Below are 27,529 nucleotides of genomic sequence, written 5' to 3' on the forward strand. Positions count from 1 at the left end.
CACACAGAATGTGAACAGAATCGGCCGGTACGAACATGTCATGAGTCCGACCAGCCCCAGGTCTGAGATGATGGAACACAACGCTAACACAAACATGCTAACATATAGCATTGTTAGTATTTAATGTAAATCTTCTCCCTTCGTTTCCATGGAGACTCATTAAATAAATGAACATTTTGTGACTAAAATACACCTGAGCACGGATCCACCATCAGACTCAGACTCCCACGATGCTTTGGGGCAGATCAGCTGTGTTCATTCCTTTAAATGTTGACATGAATGTCGGCTGTTCTTGTGGGCGGAGCCTGATTAATGAACTGATACTGATCAGTTTCACTTCCAATAGTTACATCAGTAATGGACGACACACTCGTTATCATCCCTCCCTCCTCCTCCTCCATCATCTACCTCCTCCTCCTCCTCCCTCCTCCTCCTCCCTCCTCCATCCTCCTCCTCCTCCTCCTTCTCCTCCTCCTCCTCCCTCCTTCTCCTCCCTCCTCTCCTCCTTCCTCCTCCTCCTCCTTCCTCCTCCCTCCTCTCCTCCCTCCTCCCTCTCCCTCCTCTCCTCCATCCTCCTCCTCTCCATCCTCCTCCCTCTCCTCCTCTCCTCCTCCTCCCCTGCAGACTGATCGATACTGATCAATTATTGATCGCTCTGAAAGCTGCTGAGATTGAACACTTTCAGATTTCACTTTCCATCAAAACACCAGATGTGGTCGGAGCCACCGTCCAATCAGAGCCCAGCTCCTTAAAAGAGACGTCCAATCAGAGCCCAGCTCCTTAAAAGAGACGTCCAATCAGAGCCCAGCTCCTTAAAAGAGACGTCCAATCAGAGCCCAGCTCTCTAAGAGACGTCCAATCAGAGCCCAGCTCCTTAAGAGACGTCCAATCAGAGTCCAGCTCCTTAAGAGACGTCCAATCAGAGCCCAGCTCCTTAAGAGACGTCCAATCAGAGCCCAGCTCTCTAAGAGACGTCCAATCAGAGTCCAGCTCCTTAAGAGACGTCCAATCAGAGCCCAGCTCCTTAAGAGACGTCCAATCAGAGCCCAGCTCCTTAAAAGAGACGTCCAATCAGAGCCCAGCTCTCTAAGAGACGTCCAATCAGAGCCCAGCTCTCTAAGAGACGTCCAATCAGAGCCCAGCTCCTTAAGAGACGTCCAATCAGAGCCCAGCTCCTTAAGAGACGTCCAATCAGAGCCCAGCTCTCTAAGAGACGTCCAATCAGAGCCCAGCTCTGTAAGAGACGTCCAATCAGAGCCCAGCTCTCTAAGAGACGTCCAATCAGAGCCCAGCTCCTTAAGAGACGTCCAATCAGAGTCCAGCTCCTTAAGAGACGTCCAATCAGAGCCCAGCTCTCTAAGAGACGTCCAATCAGAGCCCAGCTCCTTAAGAGACGTCCAATCAGAGTCCAGCTCCTTAAGAGACGTCCAATCAGAGTCCAGCTCCTTAAGAGACGTCCAATCAGAGCCCAGCTCCTTAAGAGACGTCCAATCAGAGCCCAGCTCTCTAAGAGACGTCCAATCAGAGCCCAGCTCTCTAAGAGACGTCCAATCAGAGCCCAGCTCCTTAAGAGACGTCCAATCAGAGTCCAGCTCCTTAAGAGACGTCCAATCAGAGCCCAGCTCTCTAAGAGACGTCCAATCAGAGCCCAGCTCTCTAAGAGACGTCCAGAGTCCCAGTGAAAACACACATTGCTTTACTGAGACATGAGAAAAGAAGAGAGGAAGAGGAGGAGGAAGAGGAAGAGGGGGAGGAGATGGAGGGATGAATGAACGAAGGAGGAACTCTCTCTGATTATTTTGGAAACTTTATCTCTGTTTTCTATCGTTCCTTTCGTTCTCTCGTGTCTGGATGTCTGGTCCAGATAACACACAAACACACACTTTGTTTCTACTGCTGACATCACGAATTAACCAAAGGTCACAAAATAAAAGAAAATGTCCACACAACATCAGTAGAACACACACACACACACACAGTAACACAAACACACACACACACACACACACACACACACACACAGTAACACACACACACATACAAAACACACAACACAACACTACACACACCACACACAACACACACACACACACACAGTAACACAAACACACACACACACACACACACACCACACACAGTACACCACACACACACCAGTAACACAAACACACACACACACCACACACACACAGTAACACACACACACACACAACACACACACACACAGCACACACAAACACACAACCACACACACACACACACACACACACAACACACACACACAACACACACACAAACACACACACACACAACACACACACACACAACACATAACACACACAACACACACCAGAACACAACACACACACACACACACACAACACACACACCACACACACACACACACACAGTAACACACACACACACACACACACACACACAGTAACACACCACACACACACACACACAGTAACACACACACACACACACACACACACACACACTCACACTCACACACACACACACACACACACACACACACACACACACACACACACACACAGTAACACAAACACACACACACACACACACACACAGTAACACAAACACACACACACACACACACACACACACACAACACACACACACACACACACACACACACACACACACACACACACACACACACACACACACACACACACAGTGCTGTGTGTATAACCTGATCTGTCTCAATTAACACGTTCATCACCTTGGTTACTGATCATAAACTGGTTTATACTGTTTAAATTGTTTAATACTGGTTATAGATTAGTTTATACTGGTTTAAACTGATTATAAACAGATTATAAACTGGTTATAAAGTGGTTTAAACTGGTTTGTACTGGTTATAAACTGGTTTGTATTTGACTAGTTAAGCTGGTTCTAGGTCTGACTTCCTGTTTGAGGAGCTGTGTAAATAAACAGACGTCCCAGCATGCTTTGCTGCAGCAGCAGACGGGGTCACGCCGTTTGTTGGCAGAAACATTTCCTGCTTTTAAATAGGAAGTGAACAGTAAATGCTCTTTTGATCCCCCCCCCCCCCCCCCCCCCCACAGCCCCCGGCTCTTCCAGCCACAAAGAACCAAATAAAGGCAGAAAGAACGAAAGCAGCGTCTCTGCGGCTTTAATTTGGCGTCTTACTCTGACGCCCCGAAAGGTTTTAACCAGATGAAAAACTCAAGAAAAAAACTAAAAATGCACCAGACCCCCCACCTCCTCCTCCTCCCCCTCCTCCCCCTCCTCCTCCATCACTGAGAACAAACAAGACGAGCAATCGCATTCAGGAGTGGAACCACATCAAACAGGGATGCTAATCCTTTCTGGATCCGCGTCCTCTTTACTATTAATAGAACCCAGAACATTGCGCCTCTTGTTTCTTTACTGGGTCGACGTGTTTCAGATCCAGGTCCTCGACTCCACATCCATCACCTCCTGCTCACTGATAACCCCCCAGCCCCCACTCATCACTTCATCCCATCATTCACAGCTGATCTCCCAGGACTCACTTAACCATGATGCACTGCTCCACCACAGCTGGAACTAAAGTCAAGGGACTGGATGGTCCTGGTTCTGGTCCTGGTTCTGGTGGGAAACTCTAAATACTTCCTCACCGAGCTCTTATTACTGTGGCATGCTGGGAATGAAAGGAGGAGGAGGAGGAGGAGGAGGAGGAGGAGGAGGAAGTGAGCAGAAAGTTGAAAGATGCCTCGTTCGTTCTGATCACAAGAATCCACACACACACACACACACACACACACACACACACACACACACACTGTGTGTGTAGAGGTCAGAGGTCACAGATGGTGGGCGGAGCAGAACGGAGAGAATTCAATATTAAAAGGAATAATGATTATTGTGTGTGTGTGTGTCTGTGTGTGTGTGTCTGTGTTTGTGTGTGTGTTTGAAATCGTCTTCAGATTCTTGTGATCAGAACAAAAAGAAAACACAATAAAACAGGGAGAAGAGGAGGAAGAGGAGGAGGAAGAGAAGGAGGAAGAAGAGGAGGAAGAGGAGGAAGAGGAGAAGGAAGAGAAGGAGGAAGAAGAGGAGGAGGAGGAGGAGGAGGAGGGGGAGGAAGAGGAGGAGGAAGAGGAGGAAGAAAAGAAGGAAGAGAGGGAGGAAGAGAAAGAGGAGGAAGAGGAGGAAGAGGAGGAGGTGCATTTATTTTGCTGACCTCCAGCTATGATTCATGACTCAGCGTCACCGCGGCAACACTTGTGTCATCTGCTCCCACAACATGGCCGCCGCCGGCTTAGAGACTCGCTGAGGTGAGGAGAACTCAGTGACCTGAGACCAGGGGGGAGGAGGAGGGGGAGGAGGAGGAGGAGGAGGAGGAGGAGGAGTAAAGTACGTTAAGTCGACTGTCAGCTCTGATGAGGCTGATTCTATCGTTGTGGACACTCTGAGCTCCTGATCTCTGGGAGCTCGTTAAGCCCGTCACTAACGAGGCCCAAAGACCGACAGGACTTCAGGCCTCACCCTCCTCCTCCTCCTCCTCACCTCCTCCTCCCTCTCTGTTCTGTTCCTCCAACAGGAAACAACGTGAACAGCTAAAAACTTCAAAATAAAGCCTGTGGTTTCCTGACAGGCTTTTATTGTGAAACTCCTGCATTATTTCTGAATGAAACTGAACCATGTGACCGGGTGGAGTCAGGAGACGTCCTCCGGTCCAACGAATCCTGACTTTATTTATTATGAGGCAGGGGTCAGGGGTCAGGGGTCAGGGGTCGGGGGTCGGAGAGTTGCCATGGAGACAGACTGATGAAAACCTCCTGGTGGTGAATATCACACTAGAATGAGTGTCCTCCAGGAGGGGGGGGCTGTTTGATGGGTCAGGTTCATATATATATATTACCACCTCCTTTTAACTCCACCCCCCTCATCTGTGACCTATGACCTTTTATTACTGTTACTGCCACCTAGAGGCCAACACTATGAATACCACACAAATACACAGCACAAACAGAAATATTTCTATTATTTAGATTAATTAAATAAAATATTTCTTTTATTTAGATTATTTAAATAAAACACTTCTATTATTTAGATTAATCATGTTATATATAAAATAAACAACAAAATAAAACCAAAATTAAATGACTCCTACACTCCTCCTCCTGTTCCTAATCTTCTTCCTCCTCCTCCTCCTCCTCCTCCTCCTCCTCCTGCTCCTCCTCCTCCTGCTCCTGCTCCTCCTCCTCCTCCTCCTCCTCCTCCTCCTGCTCCACTAACCCACGTGTCGCCCCGTTAATAAAAACCAACGTCTACATATTTAATGCAAACAGCTGAGGAGATTACATATTTATGGATGACAGAACCGGGGGGTTGGGGGGAGATGGGGGAGATGGGGGGAGATGGGGGAGATGGGGGGGAGGGGGGGGCACATCTGTGGAGCAGGAGGCTCCAGGTGGAGGCGCCCAGCAGGAGGCTCCAGGTGGAGCTCCAGGTCCTCCAGAACCTCAGAGAACCTCGTCCCTGTAGCTCTAATGAAGGAACCAGTCACACACTGATCTGCTGCATCCACCTCTGGTCCTGGTCCTAACACCTCAGAGCTTCCTACATGAATGGAGCATCTCCTCATGTGTTCATGTATGTTTCTATGTTCATGCATGTTTCTATGTTTGGTGCCTCTGGCCTCATTTATCTATTCCTCCTCTATTTATCAGATCTGTGCGTAATGAGAGCGTGAGCACATTCCAACGCAAAGTCTGGAATTTATTCATTTGTACTTGTGCTCAGAAAAGTGTGTAAATTTATGCACAACTCTGACCGCGCTACACAAACTCTAGTGGTAGAACAGTGGAACTACACGTAGAACCATGAACAGAGTCTCAGTGTTCAGCAGCATCTGGACCTTCACACTCGACCGTCTTCTTCATCTCCCTCCCGCTGAATTTCTGACCATCACCACCCACAACGTGCATGTCCACTCCCGCCCGCACCCGCAAAACTTTGAGTATTTATTCACGCACAATAATAGAAATGCATTGATTTTGTGTCTTCTCCCGTCCCGCAGGAGAAAACACTTAATTTTATAGACTATTAATAAAGAGATTCATGGGCTTGTTTGTTTCGTTTTCCTGGAGAACAGAGCAGGTGCGTTCGCTGTAGACTAGTATTTCTGGACATTCGTTACAACTAACAAAGTCACAGACAATTGAGAAGTTTCTCCAAATGTCAGACTTGCCTTGTCTTAGTGCTGCAAATACCTTCTTTGAGCTTCCTTTTGACATCATTTGTTGACGTCCTGTCGCTAGGCTACGTCCCGACGCTGCACTGTTTCTTTTTAGCCGCCCGCTCCCACGAGTTTTGAGTTGGGTCCCGATGCAGCCCTCTGCTTCACACTTCTCTTATAAAGATGCTCTGATTAGCAGACACATGAATAACCGACATGACAAACTGAAAAGAAAAGTTCAAGTCCACTACTAATGCTTATGTTGTGTTATTGGAGGAGTTTGAGAACCGTGCGTTTTCAAAGATCATTAATTAATCTGATCTGTTCCACAGCTTCACCTGAAACATCCTGATGGATTTATAAAGCAGAGCCCAGCGCTCATGTCCCGTCCACACTGGGATGTTTGGCCACAGGAACGTTTCAGCCTGAGTTTGGAGACGTACACTGAAAAAAACAACTCATAAGATTTACTTTAAAAATATAAATAAGGTATTTGCACGCGAATTATTTAAGTAAAATTTAATGCTGCAATATTAAGTAACACTCACTTGCAGGTCTCAGCTAAATTTTATTTACCATAAAACATAACAGTTGTGCAGATATTAAGTGACATTTACTTAATTACATCTAAGTTTTAAGTTATATTTATTGAAACAAATTAAGTAAAGTCAACTTGTTTTTCAAAGGCAGAAACATTATGTTACTCAAATTTTATGTAAATGTTATATATCTGTAGTATTTGCTGTTATGAAGTTATGAAGTAATTTAGTAGATTTGAAATAACTCTACTGTGACGAAAAGAGTTGTTAACCTAAATTAGTGCGGACTGGAAATATGGACAATTTATTATTAGTATCGATATTAAAACGGGGACATTTGGTATCGAAAGTATCGGTCGGCACGTCACGAAGTTGCAGTGGGCTTCACACTGCGCGGCACAGCCATGCTAACTAGCCGTGCTAACTAGCTTCATGTCAAAAAAAGAAAAGAAAGAAAACTGCCAGCGAAGTCTCTTTGTATTCGCAAGCTGGTGCTTATATATTATCACAAATTTAAAACTGAACAGTAACAACTTACCTGCGAAATGACTTCGCTCGTGCTACACCTGCTCTGTGAGCTCGTGCTGGGTCTGAACTGTGTCGAATCACTTTATGAACTGATTCGTTCTTTTCTCAGTTCAGTTGAACGGAGCTCAGACGCCCGCGCGTGGCCCGCGCGTGCACTCTCTGTCTCGTGACTCTTCGTGAAACTTCGACCAATGACGCAGTTAACCGGCAGAGAGCGCGCGCGGGGGGGAGGGGTCACATGAATCACTCCGGATGATTCCTTTGTTTGACTAATCGTGTTTGTTTAGTCTTTTGTTTAGAAAGTTATTTAGATATTTGTTTTGTTTTTATATTATTAGGCTATTTTTTATTGCATATTTAAGCCTCTTTAAGTTTATGAACGAGGCCTATTTTTATTATACAGTAGTGTTTCTTTATTATTTTGCTTTATATTTATATTTCAGTGGAATAAAGCATAGACAGTCAGAAAGGCTGTACTTTGTGTTTTAAAGGCTGTGAACACGTCTCCTAGTGTTGGGTTTTAAGCCCATATCACAGCAAATGGAGGAATATATCCAGTGATCCGGTCAGTGAATGCTACTGATCTACTGATTCGCGTTGCGTCACTGACTCTAGTCAGTTTGTGAACGGATCAGTTAGTGAACCAGTTGACTGCAGGTGGTGAATCAGCCTCCGTGTCATCGCTGATCATTGGTGCCGACACAGACGCTGAGATGCTGGAAGCTCCACCGGCTGAAAGAGTTTTCTGGACCAAACCAGTTAAGGGAACGGAACACACATTGTTTTACGTTTAAAATATGCATCGCCTGCGTTGTACTTTTACTGAACGAATCAATTGAACGAATCATTTTAATGAACTGATTCAAGTGATTCGATGCAGTAAAAAGAACGATGGTTCCCATCACTATTGTGATCCAGCCTGTAACGTATGGAGAGCCAGTCCTCCTGTGTATTCTAACGTCTCTATAAAAGAAAGTGACAGGTCAAATATTAACCAGTTACATGGACCCATGGATCATAGAAAATGTTTCAGGTTGATCTGTGGATCAGATTTACACTCTTTTAAAGACCAGTGACGGATTCAAAGATAAAAGGTCTATGTAACATTTAATCCAGAGTTTACACGGATATGAACACAGTCTAACACAGACGGCGTCATATTCCTATCAGACACATTAAAGAGTTAACAGCCCCTCAGATTAGGACATGGCTAAAACAGCGTCCTGCAGAGACATGTCATCTGGTCTGGGTTTAGCTGGACCATCATTTATTTTCAAACAGGACCATGAGCCCAAACCCGCCTCCAGGCTGGGGAGGGACAGAACCTAAACCCAGTCCTGCTGGTTTGGGATATGATCAGCACATCTGGGACCTCCTGGCACAAAGGAATAAAACCAAAGATCAACACACAATGAACTAGTGAGATACAAGAGAAAATTACAACACATCCAGAACATTAAGTGCAAACTGACACTCGTTTAAAGAGCTTCTGCTTCAGTGAGTGTGGAGATTTGTCGTAGTGCCGCTGCATTTTAGCACAGCTTTACATTCTGCAGTAGGGATGGGTCCTGATATCTGGTACCATGATGCTAGCGGTGCTCGTGCTAACAGTAGTAACCAGACTGATTTGGTGCCAGTGAGTTTTTAATTAGCTTAGCCTGCTTAGCTCTGTTGCTGTGACGTCACATCATTTTTCATCATTTTTTGGACAAAGTTTCTATGTTTCATTTTTTAAGCTCCAGCACCGTTTCACAAGATAAAACCTGGACCAGACGCTGTTATCCAGCGCTTCTTTCTCCATGTAACTCTGAACTTCTTCCACACTTTAAAGTTGCCGCGTGTTTATCCCTCCCTTAGCTGAAACGTGTTCAGATGTGACTGCATCGAGTCTCACCAGTAATTAAATAGATTTATATGTTTGTTCAATCTACTCTGAGACTGATTCCGGAGCCGTGAACCAATCAAACCCATGTTCGTTGCATCACATGTGTTCATTCATAGCTGAGAATCTACAATGTAAACACCATGAAAATAAAGAAAAACCTTGTGACTGGTAGTGTAGAGAGAGGAGGAGCAAGAGGAGTAGGAGGAGGAGCAAGAGGAGGAGGAGGAGGAGAGGGAGGACACGTCCGGCCGCCACAGTAAAATTCATGATCATAAAGTGCAGCCCTTGAATAAGTCAATGGAATAATCTGCTGCATCATGAGATAAGAGGCTGGAGGAGGAGGAGGGGGAGGAGGTGGGGGGAGACGAGGGAGGAGGCGAGGGGAGGGTCCTTTCATTAAGATTCTTGCGGTGCAGTGACTCAGCCCATTTTGGTAATGGAGAGCCCCGGCCACCTAAAGATGGAGATGGCCATTTTTCAACCCACCCCCTCCTCCACCGCCTCCTCCCCCCTCCACACATTTTATATATAAATTATCCTGAGCACTTCCCAGAGAGGAGGAGGAGGAGGAGGAGGAGGAGGAGGAGGAGGAACGCTGCAAGGTCATTCTTAAATCTGGTGGACGTGTTTTAGCGGCGGCGGTGCAGAGGAACGACGAAACAAACGCACCTTCATAAAAACTGATGGAGACTCCTCCTCCTTAGTTCATCCTTCATCTCATGGAGAAGAGGAGGAGACGATAAATCTGACCACAATACACAACTGGTACATCTGGGTAAAACAGATATAGATCAGTTAGCAGCTAGCTAGCAGCTAGTTAGAAATAAATAAGTGAGGAAGTAGCTTTGACTCTGAGCTCTGAGATGTTTTTTTCTTGGAAACGTTTCCGTCTGTTCCTGGTTCTAAGGTTTGATCAGCTGATCGCCACATCCTGAGATTAGATGATAAATCTCTCCTCACCTGAACCTGTTTTCAGTCGGTCAGCAGGTTAATCCTGACGGGGATCAGACCAGCGGCCTGGACCACGGTGAAACCTCCGATAGAAACCAGAGAAAGAAACGTAGAGTTCTGATCGTGTGACGGTTTTTAACCCTCTGGAGTCCAGAGTCTAGTGTCCCAGAGTCTAGTGTCCCAGAGTCTAGTGGTCCTAGGGTCTAGTGGTCTAGAGTCTGACTCTGTTTCACCTTGGTCCTGGTTCGGTTTCATTCTTTCAGCTCAACTTTACAAACTGTGTGAACACGTTGGAGCTAAAACCAGACTAGAACCATCAGATCCAGGAGGAACAAGTTAGAAAACCACAAACATGTTGAACCAACTATTTCTAGAACGTTTTTAGGTCCAGCATCTTCCTGCTTTGTCTTTTTGTCTTCTAGTGTGTTTTGTGTGTTTTGTGTGTATGTGTTTTGTGTGTTTTGTGTATGTGTTTTGTGTGTTTTGTGTGTGTGTGTGCGTGGCCTGGGCTGACACTACTCGTCACAGCTGCATCGCCACATAACAAACAACTGCATCCCAAACATATTGATCTGAAAACAGAGGACAAACCAGCTGGCAGCTAACGCCTCCCCCACCTCCCCCACCTCCCCCCTACCTCCCCTACCTCCCCCCACCCCACCCCACCTCCCCCCACTGTCTCTTTTAAATTTTTTTACTTCCAGTCAGTGAGCGCCTCGTGTGTTCACAAGGATGTTATCGATCGGGCGAAGCGAGACCTCGCTCGCTGCAGGACAGGCGGCCTGGGACATGTTGCATCCCGCCATGGGCTCAGCCCGTCCTCTATCCCCCCCCCCCCTCCACACTCGGGGCTGTTAGCTCCATTTGCCGTGCATCCTGGCACAGCCTGGTCGGAGCTTTAATATCTATCTTAAGAGTTGACAATCTTTCGGGGCAATTAAAGCAATCGATGCGTCCCTGAGAGAGAGGAGAGAGCAGCCTCTTATCCCCAGTAATAGCTCTCACTAAATAATGAATCCAGCCAGACCACCGGCTCAGACAAACACCGACACCTCCTGCTCCTGCTCCTCCTCCTCCTCCTCCTCATTCATCCCCACTCATCAGCATCACTGCTGCTTTAGAGACTCACAAGAACAGATTCATCACTACGACAACACGCTGCTTCATTACACTAACGCAACACAACACGCTGGGCTCCTGTTGCTTCACATCACATGACTGGGTTCACGTTAAACTTTTCTTTAAAAACAAATAATAATTCTTTATGTTTATAGTTCAGGCTGAATAAGCTTTAAAAGAGTCTTTCAAAGTGGAAACTAATATTAATATATAATAATAATATTAATTTATAATAATTGTACAGTAGTTTTTACAGTGTAACTTTGTAAACACTGGGGTTAAAAACAAACAACAGCAACAACAATAACAACAATAATAATAATTATGTCACAGTGGGCGGGGCCACCTGAGCCACTAGTTTTATATTGTGTAGTGAACGATCGACCCTGTAAATAAACACAAAGAGAACTGCAGCTCCCAGGATGCATTTCACCACCAAACGCTCGGATTCATTAAAAGAGGAAGAGTTTAAAACAAAGAAGAGTCAGAGGAGAAGAGGAGGAGGAGGAGGAGGAGGAGGAAGAGGAGGAGGAGGAGGAGAAGGGAGGAGGAGGAGGAGGAAGAGGAGGAGGAGGGAGGAGGAGGAGGAGGAGGAGGAGGAGGAGGAGGAGGAGGGAGGAGAAGGAGGAGGAGGAAGAGGAGGAGGAGGAGGAGAAGGGAGGAGGAGGAGAGCAGAGGAAGGAGGAGGGAGGAGAAGGGAAGGAGAGAAGAGAGTGAGGAGAAGGAGGAGGAGGAGGAGGAGGAAGAGGAGGAGGAGGAGGAGAAGGAGGAGAGAGGAGGAAGAGGAGGAGGAGGAGGAGGAAGGAAGGAGGAGGAGGAGGGAGGAGGAGGAGGAGGAAGAGGAGGAGGAGAGGAGGAGGAGGAAGAGGGAGGAGGAGGAGGAGGAGGAGGAAGAGGAGGAGGAAGAGGAGGAGTGAGGAGGAGGAGGAAGAGGAGGAGAAGGTGAAAGAGACCGGTCTATCAACCAGGGTCCAAAGTGTCTCCCAGTGGGACAGCAGACGACATGTTTGAAAGGGACAAAACATTTGGTGGACGCTGCGTGCAGGACAGAATCCGACGAGAAGACGTCCTCATCACCAGGACAGAATTTGGAAATGTTCACAGACCTAGAGACATTTTTAAAGGACTGACACCTTTGTCCAGGCCAGAGGACACCACGAGGGGACGGTCCGGGTCTGTGTCCAGTTTGTAGGTCAGTAAACTCCCAGCATGCCTCACTCCCATCGATGGCCCCCTCAGGGTCGGCATTAGCATTAGCTACAGAGCCCCCCTCATCCTCCCCGTCCTCCCCGTCCTCTCCGTCCAGTCCAGTTTGGACTCAACATCATCTTTAACCCTGATGTCCTGATGGGACAAACGTCTCCTCCTCCGGTTCATTATTTTCATACCTTAGTGGGAGCTCTGAATGTTTTAGCACATTTTCTAAATAGTTACGTTCTGACAAAAGTGTTCTTCAAAAACGTCCTAAAAATATCACATGTTCATATTTATTTTTTCACTTTTTACATAGAAACATGTGCTAAGTTTGAAGAGGACACTTTTCTAACTATTTTAAAATCCAATCAGATCATTCTGCTCCTCTGTGCTAACGATGCTAATGCTAATGGTCGGTGGAGCTCTGCTCAGACTGGGACTTGATTCATAAAGTCTCTCCTCATCATCTCCTCCTCCTTCTCCTCCTCCAGGATATGATCATTCCCACATCACAGGGCCCGGGGGGGGGGGGGGGGGGACTGGTCCCTCGGGTCTGGACTCGGTACATTCTGCAGAGTCACCAGGTCTCCAGGGAAACATGGAGTCAGCAGCCTCATCCATCTCCTCCTGCTCCTCCTCAAACTCCTCTTCCACCTCCTCGTCCTCCTCGTCCTCTTCCTCTTCCTCCTCCTCCTCTTCCTCCTGTTCCACCTCCTCCTCCTCCTCCTCCTCCTCCTCCTCCTCAGTAATGGAGGCCTGTATTAGCCCTGACAGTATCATTTATGAGGAGCCGTGCGCTGCGACCGGGCGGCCGAGGGATGCTATCGTTTAAAAGCAATATGGAGAGGAATTATTTATGAGGATACCCTCCTCCACCACCTCCTCTTCCACCTCCTCCTCCTCCTCCTTCTCCCTCGCTGCGGTGCTGCACCGTGAAGGGCAGCGCCGGCCCCCCGGTCCAGCCTCAGACTGAATCAACTCTTCTCAGGAACCATCATTGTTCTGGACTCGTTCAGATTATTTCAGTTTATCTTTAATCGTCCTCGTTAGTTCCAGGTGTCTCCTCCTTCCAGGTGTCTCCTCCTTCCTGAGGTCTCCTCCTTCCTGGTGTCTCTCTTAGTTTCTTTACTTCCATCCAGCTCTCTCCAGTCATGACATGGGTCTCAGACTTATCACCACAGTGAATCGGAGGAGTTTATGAGTGGACATCAGATGAGGTCACTAGTCCAGAGTCTGAATATGAGCGAGTCTCCTCCTGTGATCAGAGGATTTAATGAACGGATCTGTCCTCTGGACTCTGGTCACTTTGTGGAGACACCTGGACACAACCAGACCAGCTACAGGAGACACAACATCACATTTACTGATTGTCATCGACTGTCAGCCGGGCATTGTGGGAAATGTTGGAAGACACTGTAACATGACAAGAAGAAGAAGAAGAAGACGTGTCCTTGTTCAGTTTACGTTTCAGAGCTCAGTGACGATGGACGGGTCAACAAAGATCAGAGCGATCACAGGCTCAGTTCTGTATACAGATCGGTGCATTCTGCGATTGGTTGTAGTCTCACAGATGAAAGTGACTCCAAGTAAAACAAAGCGACGACAGGGTTCCAGTTAGCGTCGCGTTAGCATTAGGGCTGTCAAAGCTAATCATGATGAATGTGATTAATGAAGCATCTGCAGCAGAACGACTGTGAACGTGTCTCAGTTTGTCCAAGTAGCGTTAGCGTTAGCACCAGCTGATCCGGTAGTGACAGGCAGCAGAACCAACCCATAAAGATGGAAGACGCTAAACAGCACGTTGGTCCTCTCCATGGGACATTTGAGGACAAAGACACCAAGAGGGACCAGTGGAGACACATAAAGTATCATCACACTCTGCAGGAAGGAGTTTTCTTTCCAGCTTCAAACAGCACATGAACCAAGCCAAGCATACGTTAGCCGGGGATTCTGCTAGCACTTGGGCTAACGCGGCTAACAGCTGGAGACAAACCAAGACAAACCAAGACAAAGACAAGCTGCCAATGCTGCTGCTAATATGTGTCCACTCCTGCAGCCACTGTTCACTGGGAGACACTGTTCTCAATAAGAAGCGTCAGCTCTCCTCTGGTTGGACAATGTCCACAAGTTAGTTTGTCTCCGTAGCAACAGGGACACATTCATGTGGACACATGGTGGACAAAGAAAGACGTTCAGTGCAGATTTATTCTCTTCTTCCTGTTTGATCATCAACAATGAAACGAATCAACAGAGATTAAACATGAAGGAGATTTAATCTGATTAATCTGAATTAATCTGATTAAACATTTAATGGTTTAACAGTTCTAAGTAGCATCAATGAGTCGATAAACTAATCTATTGATCATCAGAGCATCACCTCTATGAACCTTCATCCAGTCCCAGTTCTAACCACCTGACAGGCAGAGCTGAGGGAAAAGCCTCGAGCAGCGTCTCTGGTTTCATTTCTGAGTCGACCTCTTACAGAGTGAAATTAAACCTTCTGCACCAAAACACTGAAACCCACAAACACCAACCAAGACTCCTCACACCGACACAGACTGTTGACAAAGGTAAACGTTAATTAGCAGAAATAAGTCTGATTAATTCATTCATCACAGAGGAGCTGGACCGGACTGAAGTTAACATTTTGTCTTCAAAGGAGGAGGAGGAGGCAGCAACAAGTCATCAGGATCAGATGTTAATTAGAAGAAACGTGAATGAACTGGAGGAGCTGTGGTTGACATGATAATGAGGAGGAGGCCGGGAGGAGGCCGGGGAGGAGGACGAGGAGGAGGACGAGGAGGAGGCCGGGGAGGAGGCGACAGAGGGCGACCAATGAGGACGAAGAGGACAAACAAACCTGCTGTGACCTCTGGTTGGTTCTGATCCAACAGAACCAACGTCCAGTCAGCAGCTCTCAGCCATCGCTCTTCCTTTATGAGCTGTCACCTCCTAAATTACTCCTGCTGCATCATACCCCACCCCCGGGAGGAGGAGCAGGAGGAGGAGGAGGTGGGAGAGGAGAAGAAATAGGAGGACCAGCAGGAGCAGGAGGAGGAGGAGAGACGACTGTGAACCAGCCTGATGGTTCGTCCTCAGATGATTTGAACCTTTAACCAGATATTCACACAGAAAAGAGTCTGAGTCTCGATCTGGATCTGGATCTGAGTCATGGGGGGGGGGGGGGGGGACATGTTGGTACCATGAGAGGACAGAGTCGTGTCCAGAGTCCCTTTAACAACTGAAGCATATTGACGGTATTAGCTTATAGTCCCCTGTCCCCGTCCCATCTCCCCCGTCCCCGTCCCGTCTCCCCTGTCCCGTCTCCCCCGTCCCGTCTCCTCTGTCCCGTCTACCCTGTCCTGTCCTGTCCTGGCCCCCCCCCACCACCCCCCACCCTTGAAAGCCTGCGGTGACCCAGGGATGTGTAAAACCGACCGGCCAAATGAATTGCTCTGAGCTGCCCTACCTGTGTCGAGTCAGCACTCCGCTCACTCCATCCGTCTAATGGACAGCGCAGGAATTTAATTAGCAGCCGCCGCAGAGCAGGGAGGACGGGGGAGGACGGGGGAGGAGGGGGAAGGAGGACGTGGGAGGAGGGGGGACTAGGGGTGAGGACGGGGAGGGAGAGACGATGGGAAGGACCTGAATGAGTGGTCGACCTCTGCTGTCACCCTCCGGAAACCATGTCCATCACCAGATACACTCCTCACACTTTATTGGCATTATTATTATTTTTATTATTAGCATTATTATTATTATTATTATTATTATTAGCATTATTATTATTATTGTTATTATTATTATTATTATTGTTGTTGTTGTTGTGTGGGGGGGGGGCGGGGGAGGGGCATCAATTCTTCAGATATATTTACTTATGTCCTTAAATACATGATGAGACATAGAACAGGACAATAGGTCCAATCAGAGACAGGTTTGTAGACTAACTGGTCCACATCTGACTGGATTTAGTCCACAGGGGCCCTTCAAAGAGGGCCTGGTCCTGGTCCTGGTCCTGGTCCTGGTCCTGGTCCTGGTCCAGACCAGAGGCTGGGAGCCCTTTTATAAGAAAGTCACCTCCTCCTAGTGCATCACACGAGAACATTTTAAATGTTCTTTTAAACTCTCTTTAAATCTTACAAACATGGAATGACATTAGTTTTCTGTCAAAGACCTTCAATGATTTTTTATAAAGTGACTTTTATCTTTCCCATTTTGTTAATTTATATATTTTAAACGTGTGTATTCTTATATGTTCTTATGTGAACATTTAAGGGAACTCAGAGCAACACTAACTAGTTCAGAGACGAAGCCTCAAATCTCTTTAAGAGATCAGGAACTGGGTCAAAGTCTTTCTCCATAAACACAAACAGGCTGCAGGGTCGTAGCAGGTGAACGTCCGTTACCTCCACCTCCATCAGCCAATCAGTAAATCCCTCACACCTCCATCCTCTCCTTCAGTAACCCCACATATTTAGATTTACATTTATTCTCCAGTCCATCTACACTCAACAGCTTTAATTCTGTTTTAAAATGCTGATATTTTCCCCTCATCGTACCAACTCTGTTCCTCTCTATGCCACCGTGTGTTTTTATTCTATTTTATCTTTATGCTGCTGTAGTTTCTATTTTTATTGCTCAAAGAGCAAAGTGCTGATAAACTGTTTTTTTTAGATAGATTTTTTTTCACCAGACAATGACAGTGAAAACGTGTTATTGTTATTAGAGCTAACGAGGAGCTAACAAGGGGCTAACGAGGAGCTAACAAGGAGCTAACGAGGGGCTAAAACGTTTATCCTGGAGGTTAAACAGTTACCTCGATTTGTCTCATGTTTGTGTTGAAGTGTGTGATGACAACAGATGAAAGGAGCTTTGTGTGGAGCTCAGAGAAAGAGTTGTTGTTGCTCATCAGGCTGGAAAAGGTTCCACAACCATCTCTAAAGAGTCTGGAAGCCACAAATAATCCACAGAGAGTCAGACAGATTGAAGACGACTGTTCCCCTCCACAGGAGTGGTCCACCAACAAACATCACTCCATCATAGTGGGAGAGGAACCAGAGGAACCCAGGGGAACTTCTAAGCAGCTAAAGGCCTCTCTCACATTGGCTGATGTTCATGTTGATGAATCAACTCAACAACCAAAGACACTGCTCTCTGTCCACAAAGAACATGTGGGACAATGTTTAGTGGACAGATGAGACCAGAGTAGAATAGTTTGGTTTAAATGTTTGGAGATGAACCAACACTGCATTCCAGCATCAGAACCTCATCCCTCCATGACACATGGGGGCGCTAATGTCCTGGTTTGGGCCTGTTCTGCTGCATCTGCTCATCATTGATGGACCAATGAACTGTGAATTCTACCAGTGAACTCTGAAAGAAAATGTCAGGACATGAGTCCATGAGCTGAATGTGAAGAGAAACTGGGTCATGGAGGAAGACAAGGAGCCCAAGAACACCAGTGGTTCTCCAGAAGAACCAGATGAATGTTTAGGAACAAGTCAAAGTCCTGACCTTCATCCAACAGAAATGTTGGAGCATCAGCTGATGAGAGGAAACCACCAACATCTCACAACTCAGCTGGTTCTGTTCTGGGATCAGATTAGACCCTGATCAGCTGTTACAGGAACATTTATTCTGAAGGACTCACAGACTCACACACTGGACACAAGGACTCAACACCATCAACAGGACGTCCTCACACCAGTTTAACGTCATAGTTTTGGTTCTTTGACAACTTCCAGGATGTTTTGACCCATTGTTATGAAGAAAAGTAGAAACTGTGTGTATTTTCTACCTGGTCTGTGTCTGAGACTCAAACTAAAGTTAAACTGAAGTTATTATTAAGAACTGTCAACATGAAGCTCTAGTCTGAAGCGATCAGCTGTTTCCAGAGATCATGTGACCAGATGTTCCTTCCTCCAGGTGAAGCTTAAAACCACGTCAGATTTCTTTGAAGGATTAAATAATAAATGCCCCCCCCCCCCCCCCCCCCCCCCCCCCCAAAACGGTCGGTGTATGGGGATGAATTTAATTAGCGACCTGGAGACCCGCCTCCTGCCCCACAGGTCGGCCGCCTTCACGCAGCTTTTAATCAACACCACCGCTCCACAAAAGCTTCAAGACCTTAAATAAGAGGCAGAGAGAAACCTGATCCCTCCTCACCCAGACCAGACCAGACCAGACCAGACCAGACCAGACCGGGGGGGGCTGAACACTCTCTGGATCTGGGTCAAATCAAAACGAGTCTCCAGCCTCCAGATAAAGACCCTCTGAGTCTCCAGGAGCTGGACATGTCTCAGTCTGTATTTACATTTCCTTCATTCACACAGATCTGGGGACAAATAAACACGTCCTGTCCTCTCGTCCTCAGTCTGACGATGGACGGCTTCTGTCTGCACCCGTGACCTCAAGTGGACTCAACATCACCACGTCGCACACGTTATAGTTTATTTTATGTCGTTTATTTCTCTCTTATACATGGACCCCCACGTTTTTTTACCTTGTGTTGTTGAATTACTCCAGTTTCTAGTTTTACCTCCGACTGCAGCAACAACAATAACAGCAACAACAACAACAACAGCAACAACAACAAACAACAACAAAAGCAACAGCAGCAACACATTCACTGAGAACGAGACAAATCTCAAACTCAGCTGATTAGTTTCTAAGAGTCAGACAGTGGAGTTAGTTTCTGGAGGATTTAAACGTAACTGAGATCAGACGACGCCAGCAACAACCTGCACCAAGAACCTGCACCAAGAACCTGCACCAAGAACCTGCACCAACAACCTGCACCAACAACCTGCACCAACAACCTGCACCAACAACCTGACAAACCAAAACACTCCAGATCCACCAAGAAACACAACGAGAACAATCTGAACCAGAGACTGAACCAGTACCTGGTCTCACCTGGTCCATCGACCCGGTCTTCATTAAAACGTGTGTCCAGCCACAGCCAACAACACAACCAACACACTAACAACACACCAACACACAATCAACAACACAACCAACACACCAGCACACCAACAACCAACACACAACCAGCACACTAACAACCAACATACAATCAACAACCAACACACAATCAACAACACAACCAACGACCAACACACCAACACACCTACACACAATCAACACACAACCAACACACCAACACAACCAACACACCTACACACAATCAACACACAACCAACACAACCAACACAACCAACAACCAACACACCAACAACCAACAACACAACCAACAACCAACCAAAGCAGCCGCAGCAGGAGGGGGAGGAGCATGACGGAGGGGGAGGAGTCAGCACTGACCTGTGTGGACGAAGTAGGCCAGGTAGAGGTCCAGCTCCTTGACCGAGACCCCGATGTGATGAGGCTGGACACAGAGGCTGGGGTTGGAGCACTGAGGAGACTTGACCAGCCTCTCGCCGTCGGTACTTTCCAGAGGAATCCCTTTAAATAAAATCACCATGACCAGGTCCAGCCTCCACACCTTGTCCGCCTGGCGCAGGCAGTCGATCCTCCTCATCTTGCCCTTCTGGTCGGGGTTGGACAGGACGCAGCACGGCGCCTTCTTCCCCGTCACCGTCAACACGAAGTCCTCCCTGAACTCTGGACGGATGTCCTTCCTCAGCTTGGCCAGGAGACGCGACGCCCACTTCTGCTTCACCTCCGGCTTCTCGCTGAGCAGCTCGTCCTTCACGGCGCGCTCCTCCTCCTTCGACATTCGCTTCTCGTGCTTCTTGAAGTACTTCCTCTTACGCGCCTGCAGGTTGAACCAGGTGTAGGCGAAGGCCCGGACATGGGGCAGCAAGGCCTCGATGAAGGGATGGAACTCATCCTGGGACCAGAGACAGGGCACAGGTAAGACACGGAGGGATGGATGGATGGATGGATAGATAGATAGATAGATAGACACAACATTTACAATAACTATAAAACATGTGAATATTTAATTATCATTTATTTATTTTAGAGCATCGAGGCGACAGGTGACTCCTCCTCAACGAGGAGGTTCAGGAGGAGGAGAAGAAGCAACAAAACAAGAAGAGAGGAGGACAAGAGGAAAAGAGGAAAAGAGGAGAGTTCCTCATCTTTCTTGGCTCGGCTGAAAGAATGTGAGTGTGTGTGGGGGGCAACACGACCCCCACCCCGAAGACTGAACCAGGACTAAACCAGGACTGAACCAGGACTAAACCGGGACTGAACCAGGACTGAACCAGGACTAAACCGGGACTGAACCAGGACTAAACCAGGACTGAACCGGGATTAAAGCTGCTCTCTGACGTCGTCCAACGTTTATTATTTAAAACACATTTTCTCATCATTTATCTGGAGCTGCAAATAAAACTGAATGTGGATTAGAACCAAGTCCACTCTGAACAAAACAAAGAGAAGGAGGAGGAGGAGGAGGAGTGAGGAGTCGGGAGGAGAACCTCTGAATGCTTCTAATGTTTTACATGTATTTGTTTCAGGAGGGGCCTGAATAAACCAGATCTGGGTTCGGTTCAGACCCAGAGGGTCGGTTTCTGTGAGACGATCCAGATCCTCGGGTCTGAGCTTCACACTCGTCCGTCGGCCTCAAACTGAATCCACTTATCGAGTCGAGTCCAGATAATCCTCCTCTTCTCCTCCTCTTCTCATCCTCTACAGGAATGTTTGCTCTTTCTGCTCCGTTCACTCTCAGGAGGAGGAGGAGGAGGAGGAGGAGGAGAAGGAGGAGTGTAATAAACGTTTAGCTCAGGTCATTTAGAGAAATGACTGTGAAATAATAAAAATCATTTTGAAATCTTTTAAATGTGATGAATCTAAATAGCAGCATCTAACACCACAAAGAAAACACTTCTTATTTATCAGAATTTAATTCCAGGGGAAAAATAAAATCCACATTTAAATTTAGATGTTTTTATTTTATTTTTTGTTTGACTATTTTGGGCCAAAATTGAAATATTAGAATAAATATTCTACTTTAAATTTGAAAAGTTAAGAAAAAAACTAGACTCCTGTTTAAATGCGGATGGAATGAATTAAATATGAATTAAAGGTGAAGAGAGGCTGGAGGCTGAGGACGTGTCTGCTGATTATCGGTTTAACTGACTCTTAATCAGATTAAGACGTTAAATCTAAATTCCTGGAACGAGTCTGAAAACAGAAAAAGACACGAAGGCGTTTGTTTTCATTTCATGGACGTTTTTTAGATTTAAAATCAGCTGCTGCATCAGTAACAAATAAGAGAATTAAATGATAATAAAGATGAATTTATATTTATGTTGAGCTGAATTAAAAATGTGTCAAATTAAATTTAGATTTTATAATTCTCCTAAATTCTACTCTAACCTCTGACCCTGAACGCAACACTGCAGGAGAGAGAAAGAATTTAATTTAAAAAGGTGGAAATTTAAATTCAATTCTCAGAGAAGTGTTTTGTTTTAACTTTCTGTTATTTTATTAAGGATGAATTAATTCATCCGAGAATTATTTATTGGTGTGATTTCATTCCACAGTTCCTGTCACCTCAGTTCAACTGCACCTCGTCCAACAGCTCTGCAGACACGGAGACTATTAAGGACCAGAGTCCAGACTCAGACCACCACAGACCACCACAGACCACCACCAGAGACCGGGACAGACCGGGACCGGGACAGACCGGGACAGACCACCACATCCAACCTGCTTTACGCGTCCAGTCGAGACTGAGCCGAAGTTTAACGGGTCCAGAAAATAAAAATAAATCCACACATTGTCAGATCGTTCGCAGCCCGGACGCAGGACGCCGGGACACAGCGGTGTGGAAAACAAACACCACCAGCGGCTCAGAGACCGCGACCACACGGAGAGAACGGAGCGGAGGAAAAGTTCAACTGCGGAAAAGATTTTAAATCCTCGAAGACCAGACTCTCCGGACTGGAAGCAGCCCGGGCCCCCCCCGTACATCCCCCAGCCCCCCGTACAGACAGACAGAGGGACAGAGACAGAGACAGAGACACGGACAGAGACAGAGACGGGGACAGAGACAGAGACAGCGGCTGGTGCGGACACAGACAGAGTTGCCGCAGAGACTCTTTACGCACAGACTCCGGTGAAAGTTGAACTCACCTGTGTCAGACAGAGCGGAGAGTACATGTCTGTCGGCTCTAAGCTTAGACCTGCACGAGGTGTGTGTCACTGTGTGTGTGTGTGTGTGCAGGGGTGGTGGTGGTGGTGGTGGTGGGGTGGGGGAGGGAGGGGGGTACAGTAACTCCAGCCCGTGGAAAGTGTGAAGTGTGCGTGGAAAGAAAAGAAGTGAAAGAGAAAGAGAGGAGAGATGCAGCCCTCCGTTCGCCTCCTTCCTTTCACATTTCCACCCAGGCCTGAACTTTGACCCCGCCTCGGGTTTCAGGGACCGTCCCGGACCTGTTAGAGGCCCTCCTCCTCCGGGGGGGCGAGCTCAACTTTGAGCCCGGACGCGGAGCGCATGTCCGGTAGCCAGAGAGGAAAGTCCCGTCACCGGCGGCCCGGCGAGGAGTTGCTGCTGGAGGCGGAGGAGCGGAGGACGTCCCGGAGCTGCTGCATCTCACAGCGAGGCGGAGAGAGGAGGAGCGCGGAGGAGGGAGGACCAGGGAGGACCAGGGAGCACCAGGGAGGACCAGGGGCAGTCCGGACTGCGATGCGCTGTGGCCGGCGAGCGGCGGTGAAGCTCCTCGGTGCTCGGGACAGACGGAGGGTGCGGTGCAACGGCAGCGGAGGAGGAGGAGGAGGAAGAGGGGGAGCAGGAGGAGGAGGAGCAAGAGGAGGAGGAGCAGGTGGTAGTCCCGGGAAAAAGAGGCGAGAGGAGCAGAGGAGGAGCAGGACGGGATCCGTGCGCTGCTTCGGCCGCTTCGCCTCTAACGGCTCCAGCTGCTCCGCGTTCATTTAAACCGGGGGGGGGGGGGGGGGCTCCTCCTCTCACCCACGGACTCAGATCAGTCCCGAGTCTGGACCTCCACGCAGCCCACGGACACACACTCTACAACATTAGAACACACACACGCACACACACACACACACACACACACTACAACTTTATTTATAAAATACTTTAAAACAACCACTGAGAACAAAGCGCTGCACACACACACTATAACACACACTACAACACACACACTATAACACACACTACAACACACACACTATAACACACACACACACACTACAATAAACACTATAACACACACTAACACATACACACACACACTCTATAACACCATAACGGTGTGTGTGTGTTATAGTGTATGTTACAGTGTGTGTCTGTGTGTTAATATTACACAGTGTGTGTTACAGTGTTACAGTGTGTGTGTGTTAGTGTTACAGTTTGTGTATGTGTTAGTATTACAGTGTGTGTGTGTTAGTATTACAGTGTGTGTGTGTGTTACACTGTGTTAGTGTTACAGTGTGTGTGTGTTAGTGTTACAGTGTGTGTGTGTTAGTGTTACAGTGTGTGTGTGTGTGTTACACTGTGTTAGTGTTACAGTGTGTGTGTATTAGTGTGTGTGTGTGTTGCACTGTTACAATGTGTGTGTATTAGTGTAACAGGGTGTGTGTGTTACAGTGTGTGTGTATCAGTGTTACTACGTGTGTGTGTGCGTGTATTAGTGTTACAGTGTGCGTGTGTGTGTTAGTGTTACAGTGTGTGTGTGTGTTTATTAGTGTTACAGTGTGTGTGTGTGTGTGTTACAGTGTGTGTGTGTGTGTTACAGTGTGTGTGTTTGTGTATTAATGTAACAATGTGTGTGTGTGTGTTACAGTGTGTTTGTTACAGTGTGTGTGTGTATTAGTGTAACAGTGTGTGTGTGTGTTACAGTGTGTGTGTGTATTAGTGTAACAGTGTGTGTGTGTGTGTGTTAGTGTAACAGTGTGTGTGTGTGTTACCCTGTGTGTGTTTATTAGTGTTACAGTGTGTGTGTGTTACAGTGTTACAGTGTGTGTGTGTGTGTGTGTTTATTAGTGTAACAGTGTGTGTGTGTGTTACAGTGTGTGTGTTACAGTGTGTTTGTTACAGTGTGTGTTACAGTGTGTGTGTTACAGTGTGTGTGTGTATTAGTGTAACAGTGTGTGTGTGTGTTACAGTGTGTGTGTTACAGTGTGTGTTACAGTGTGTGTGTTACAGTGTGTGTGTGTGTGTTACAGTGTGTTTGTTACAGTGTGTGTTACAGTGTGTGTGTTACAGTGTGTGTGTTACAGTGTGTGTGTGTATTAGTGTAACAGTGTGTGTGTGTGTTACAGTGTGTGTGTGTGTTTGTTACAGTGTGTGTTACAGTGTGTGTGTTACAGTGTGTGTTACAGTGTGTGTGTATCACAGTTAATTTAAATGAATAAACTAATATTTTTCAAAGTGAAAGAAACTTCCAGCTCCAATGTCTGATCAACAGCTGATCAACAGCAACACTGACTCCTCCTCCTCAGCCTCTGAGCCAACCAGGAGAAGCTGCTCCACCAATCACAGCCAGCTTATAACTTGGCTCTGATTGGTGGAACGTTTGAGCAGCAGCTTCTAATTGGACGCCACAGTCCGGTAATAAATAAATAAATAAACTCAACAGTCAGGTAATAAACTCCTCTCAGACTGTGTCACCTGACTCCACTCTGGAGGAGGAGGAGGAGGAGGAAGATGAAGACAAAGAAGAAGAAGACTAGGAAGAGTGTGTGGCGGTAGCATCTAAATGTAAATGCTGCCAGTAACTGGTGGAGCTGGAGTTACCAAGATGAACCAAGATGGAGGAATTCTAGCATCAGTTTGACTTATGGGAGGAGAAGGAGGAGGAGACAGGGCAGCCATCTTGGCTCTACTGTCGGTGGGTTTGAAGATGGAGCTAACGTAGCTTGCTAATAACATTCAAGTTTATCTTATAGTATATAGTATAGTATACAGAACTCATAGCACCATCAACGAGCTACTAGCACCTGGCCAACGCTAGCTCCTATAGCCACTAGCAGGTATCTCCTAGCCGCTAACCCCTAGCTACTAGTGGCTAGGAGCTAGTAGCTAGTGGCTAATGAGGTAAATAATGAATCTAATATTTAGTGAAAACAAACTGTAACTATAGTAAAAGAATAAAGATTTCAGTTTTATATAAAGCCGTTAAAATGAACTCGTTAACATTAATTAACCCATCATCCTGATTAATGTGATTAATGTGGATCACATAAAGTATCATCACACTCTGCAGGAAGGAGTTTTCTTTCCAGCTTCAAACAGCACATGAACCAAGCCAAGCATACGTTAGCCGGGGATTCTGCTAGCACTTGGGCTAACGCGGCTAACAGCTGGAGACAAACCAAGACAAACCAAGACAAAGACAAGCTGCCAATGCTGCTGCTAATATGTGTCCACTCCTGCAGCCACTGTTCACTGGGAGACACTGTTCTCAATAAGAAGCGTCAACTCTCCTCTGGTTGGACAATGTCCACAAGTTAGTTTGTCTCCGTAGCAACAGGGACACATTCATGTGGACACATGGTGGACCCCCCCGTCTAAACAGAACCAGGACACTGACACATTATTATTCCTTGAAGGACGGTTCATTATGTAAAGTAACTTGTTCCGTAATATAAACCCAGACAGGATCAATCAGCCTGAGGCGACATCTACAGGTGAGGAGCTGTAACTGCAGCTGGACCAGATTCATTAAATAATTATTATAATTAATAAATAAATTACCCCCCCCCCCCCACAATGAACTCAGGTCACATGACACTGAGAGGAGGATGAAACAGGAAGGCAGCGGAGGAGAGAGAACCAGGAACAGATGGTAGAGGAGGGGGGAGGAGGGGGGAGGAGGGGTGAGGCCGGAACCCCCCCACCCTCTGACCGACTTTCATTGATGAGCCACAGTGTGTGTTAGTGTGTTAGTGTGTGTGCTTTTGTGTATTAGTGTGTGTTAGTGTTGGCAAACATGTTGTCTCCAGTGTTTTGTTTTTCAGCTCCACCCAACTCCTCTTCTCCTCCTCCTCCTCTCCTCCTCCTCCCCCCCCTGACTCCTCCTCCTCACCCCCCCCCTCCCCGAACCCTCCCCCCTCCTCACCTCCAGCCTCCCTCTGAGCCGGTCTTGTCTCTGTTCTGTTCACATTATACGAAATAACCAAAATATCTGGTGGATGCTGAAGGGAACAGTGAGGGGTCAGAGGCCACCTCCTCACATCCAACTCCTCCTCCTCCTCCTCCTTCTTCTTCTTCTCCGACGTCTTTTCTAAACTCTTCCCACGCACGCCAGGTTTCACCAGAAGAATCCCGACCTCCTCTGAGAGTCTGGGAGGAGGAGGAGGAGGAGGAGGAGGAGGAGGAGGAAGAACCCTCCAGGCGGGATGGAACGAAGGCAAAGCTGTCAGCAGGACGGACATATGCTCCCCCCCCCCCCCCCCCACCCACACACACACACACACACATACACACACACACATACACACAAACACGCACACACACAAACAAACCTCCGTCTGTCTGCAACACATACAGGAAGGATGGAAGGAAAGGAGGGAGGAAGGAAGGAAGGAAAGGAGGAAGGAAGGAAGAAGGGAGGGAGGGAGGGAGGAAGGAAGGAAGGAAGAAAGAAGGGATGGAGGGAGGAATGAGGAAGGAAGGAAGGAAGGAAGGAAGGAAGGAAGGAAGGAAGGAGAGGAGGGAGGAAGGATGGAAAGGAGGGAGGAAGGATGGAAAGGAGGGAGGAAGGAAGGAGGGAGGGAGGAGGGAAAGTTTTTCTCGGCTGCTCGTTAACTCTTTAATCGTCTCCTTGTTGATACTGAAACAAATTCACCTGAACACAACGAGAAGCTAACGAGGACACACTATAAAACACACACACTACAACACAGATGTTTCCCCCCAAACAATATGAAAACAACAGAGACCTGCCAGATGTTCACTGCAAAACAGGAGTCTACAAACAGCTGGAGACACACACACACACACACACACACACACACACACACACCTGTTTAATTACAGCAGGAGGTGATTGAGTGGGACAGAGCTGCCTCCTGATTGGACGACAGATCATCCAATCAAAACTTCACAATGAGATGATTTAAACATTCTCAGTTCAGACTTTTAGTTATTAATCATAATTATTA

The 27,529-nt window shown here is 47.1% G+C and overlaps 1 protein-coding gene across 1 annotated transcript in view; it reads right to left on the reverse strand.

The window, feature by feature from the left end:
* Positions 1 to 27,529, reverse strand: part of nfia (nuclear factor I/A) — a 72,312-nt gene that overhangs the window by 22,418 nt on the left and 22,365 nt on the right. Inside the window, exon 2 of the mRNA XM_047586968.1 lies at positions 19,757 to 20,285. Within this exon, the coding sequence (XP_047442924.1) occupies positions 19,757 to 20,285 (529 nt within the window). The remainder of the gene's footprint in view (positions 1 to 19,756; positions 20,286 to 27,529) is intronic.

This window comes from Mugil cephalus, chromosome 6, assembly GCF_022458985.1.
Source record: "Mugil cephalus isolate CIBA_MC_2020 chromosome 6, CIBA_Mcephalus_1.1, whole genome shotgun sequence".
NCBI classification, from domain to species: domain Eukaryota; kingdom Metazoa; phylum Chordata; class Actinopteri; order Mugiliformes; family Mugilidae; genus Mugil; species Mugil cephalus.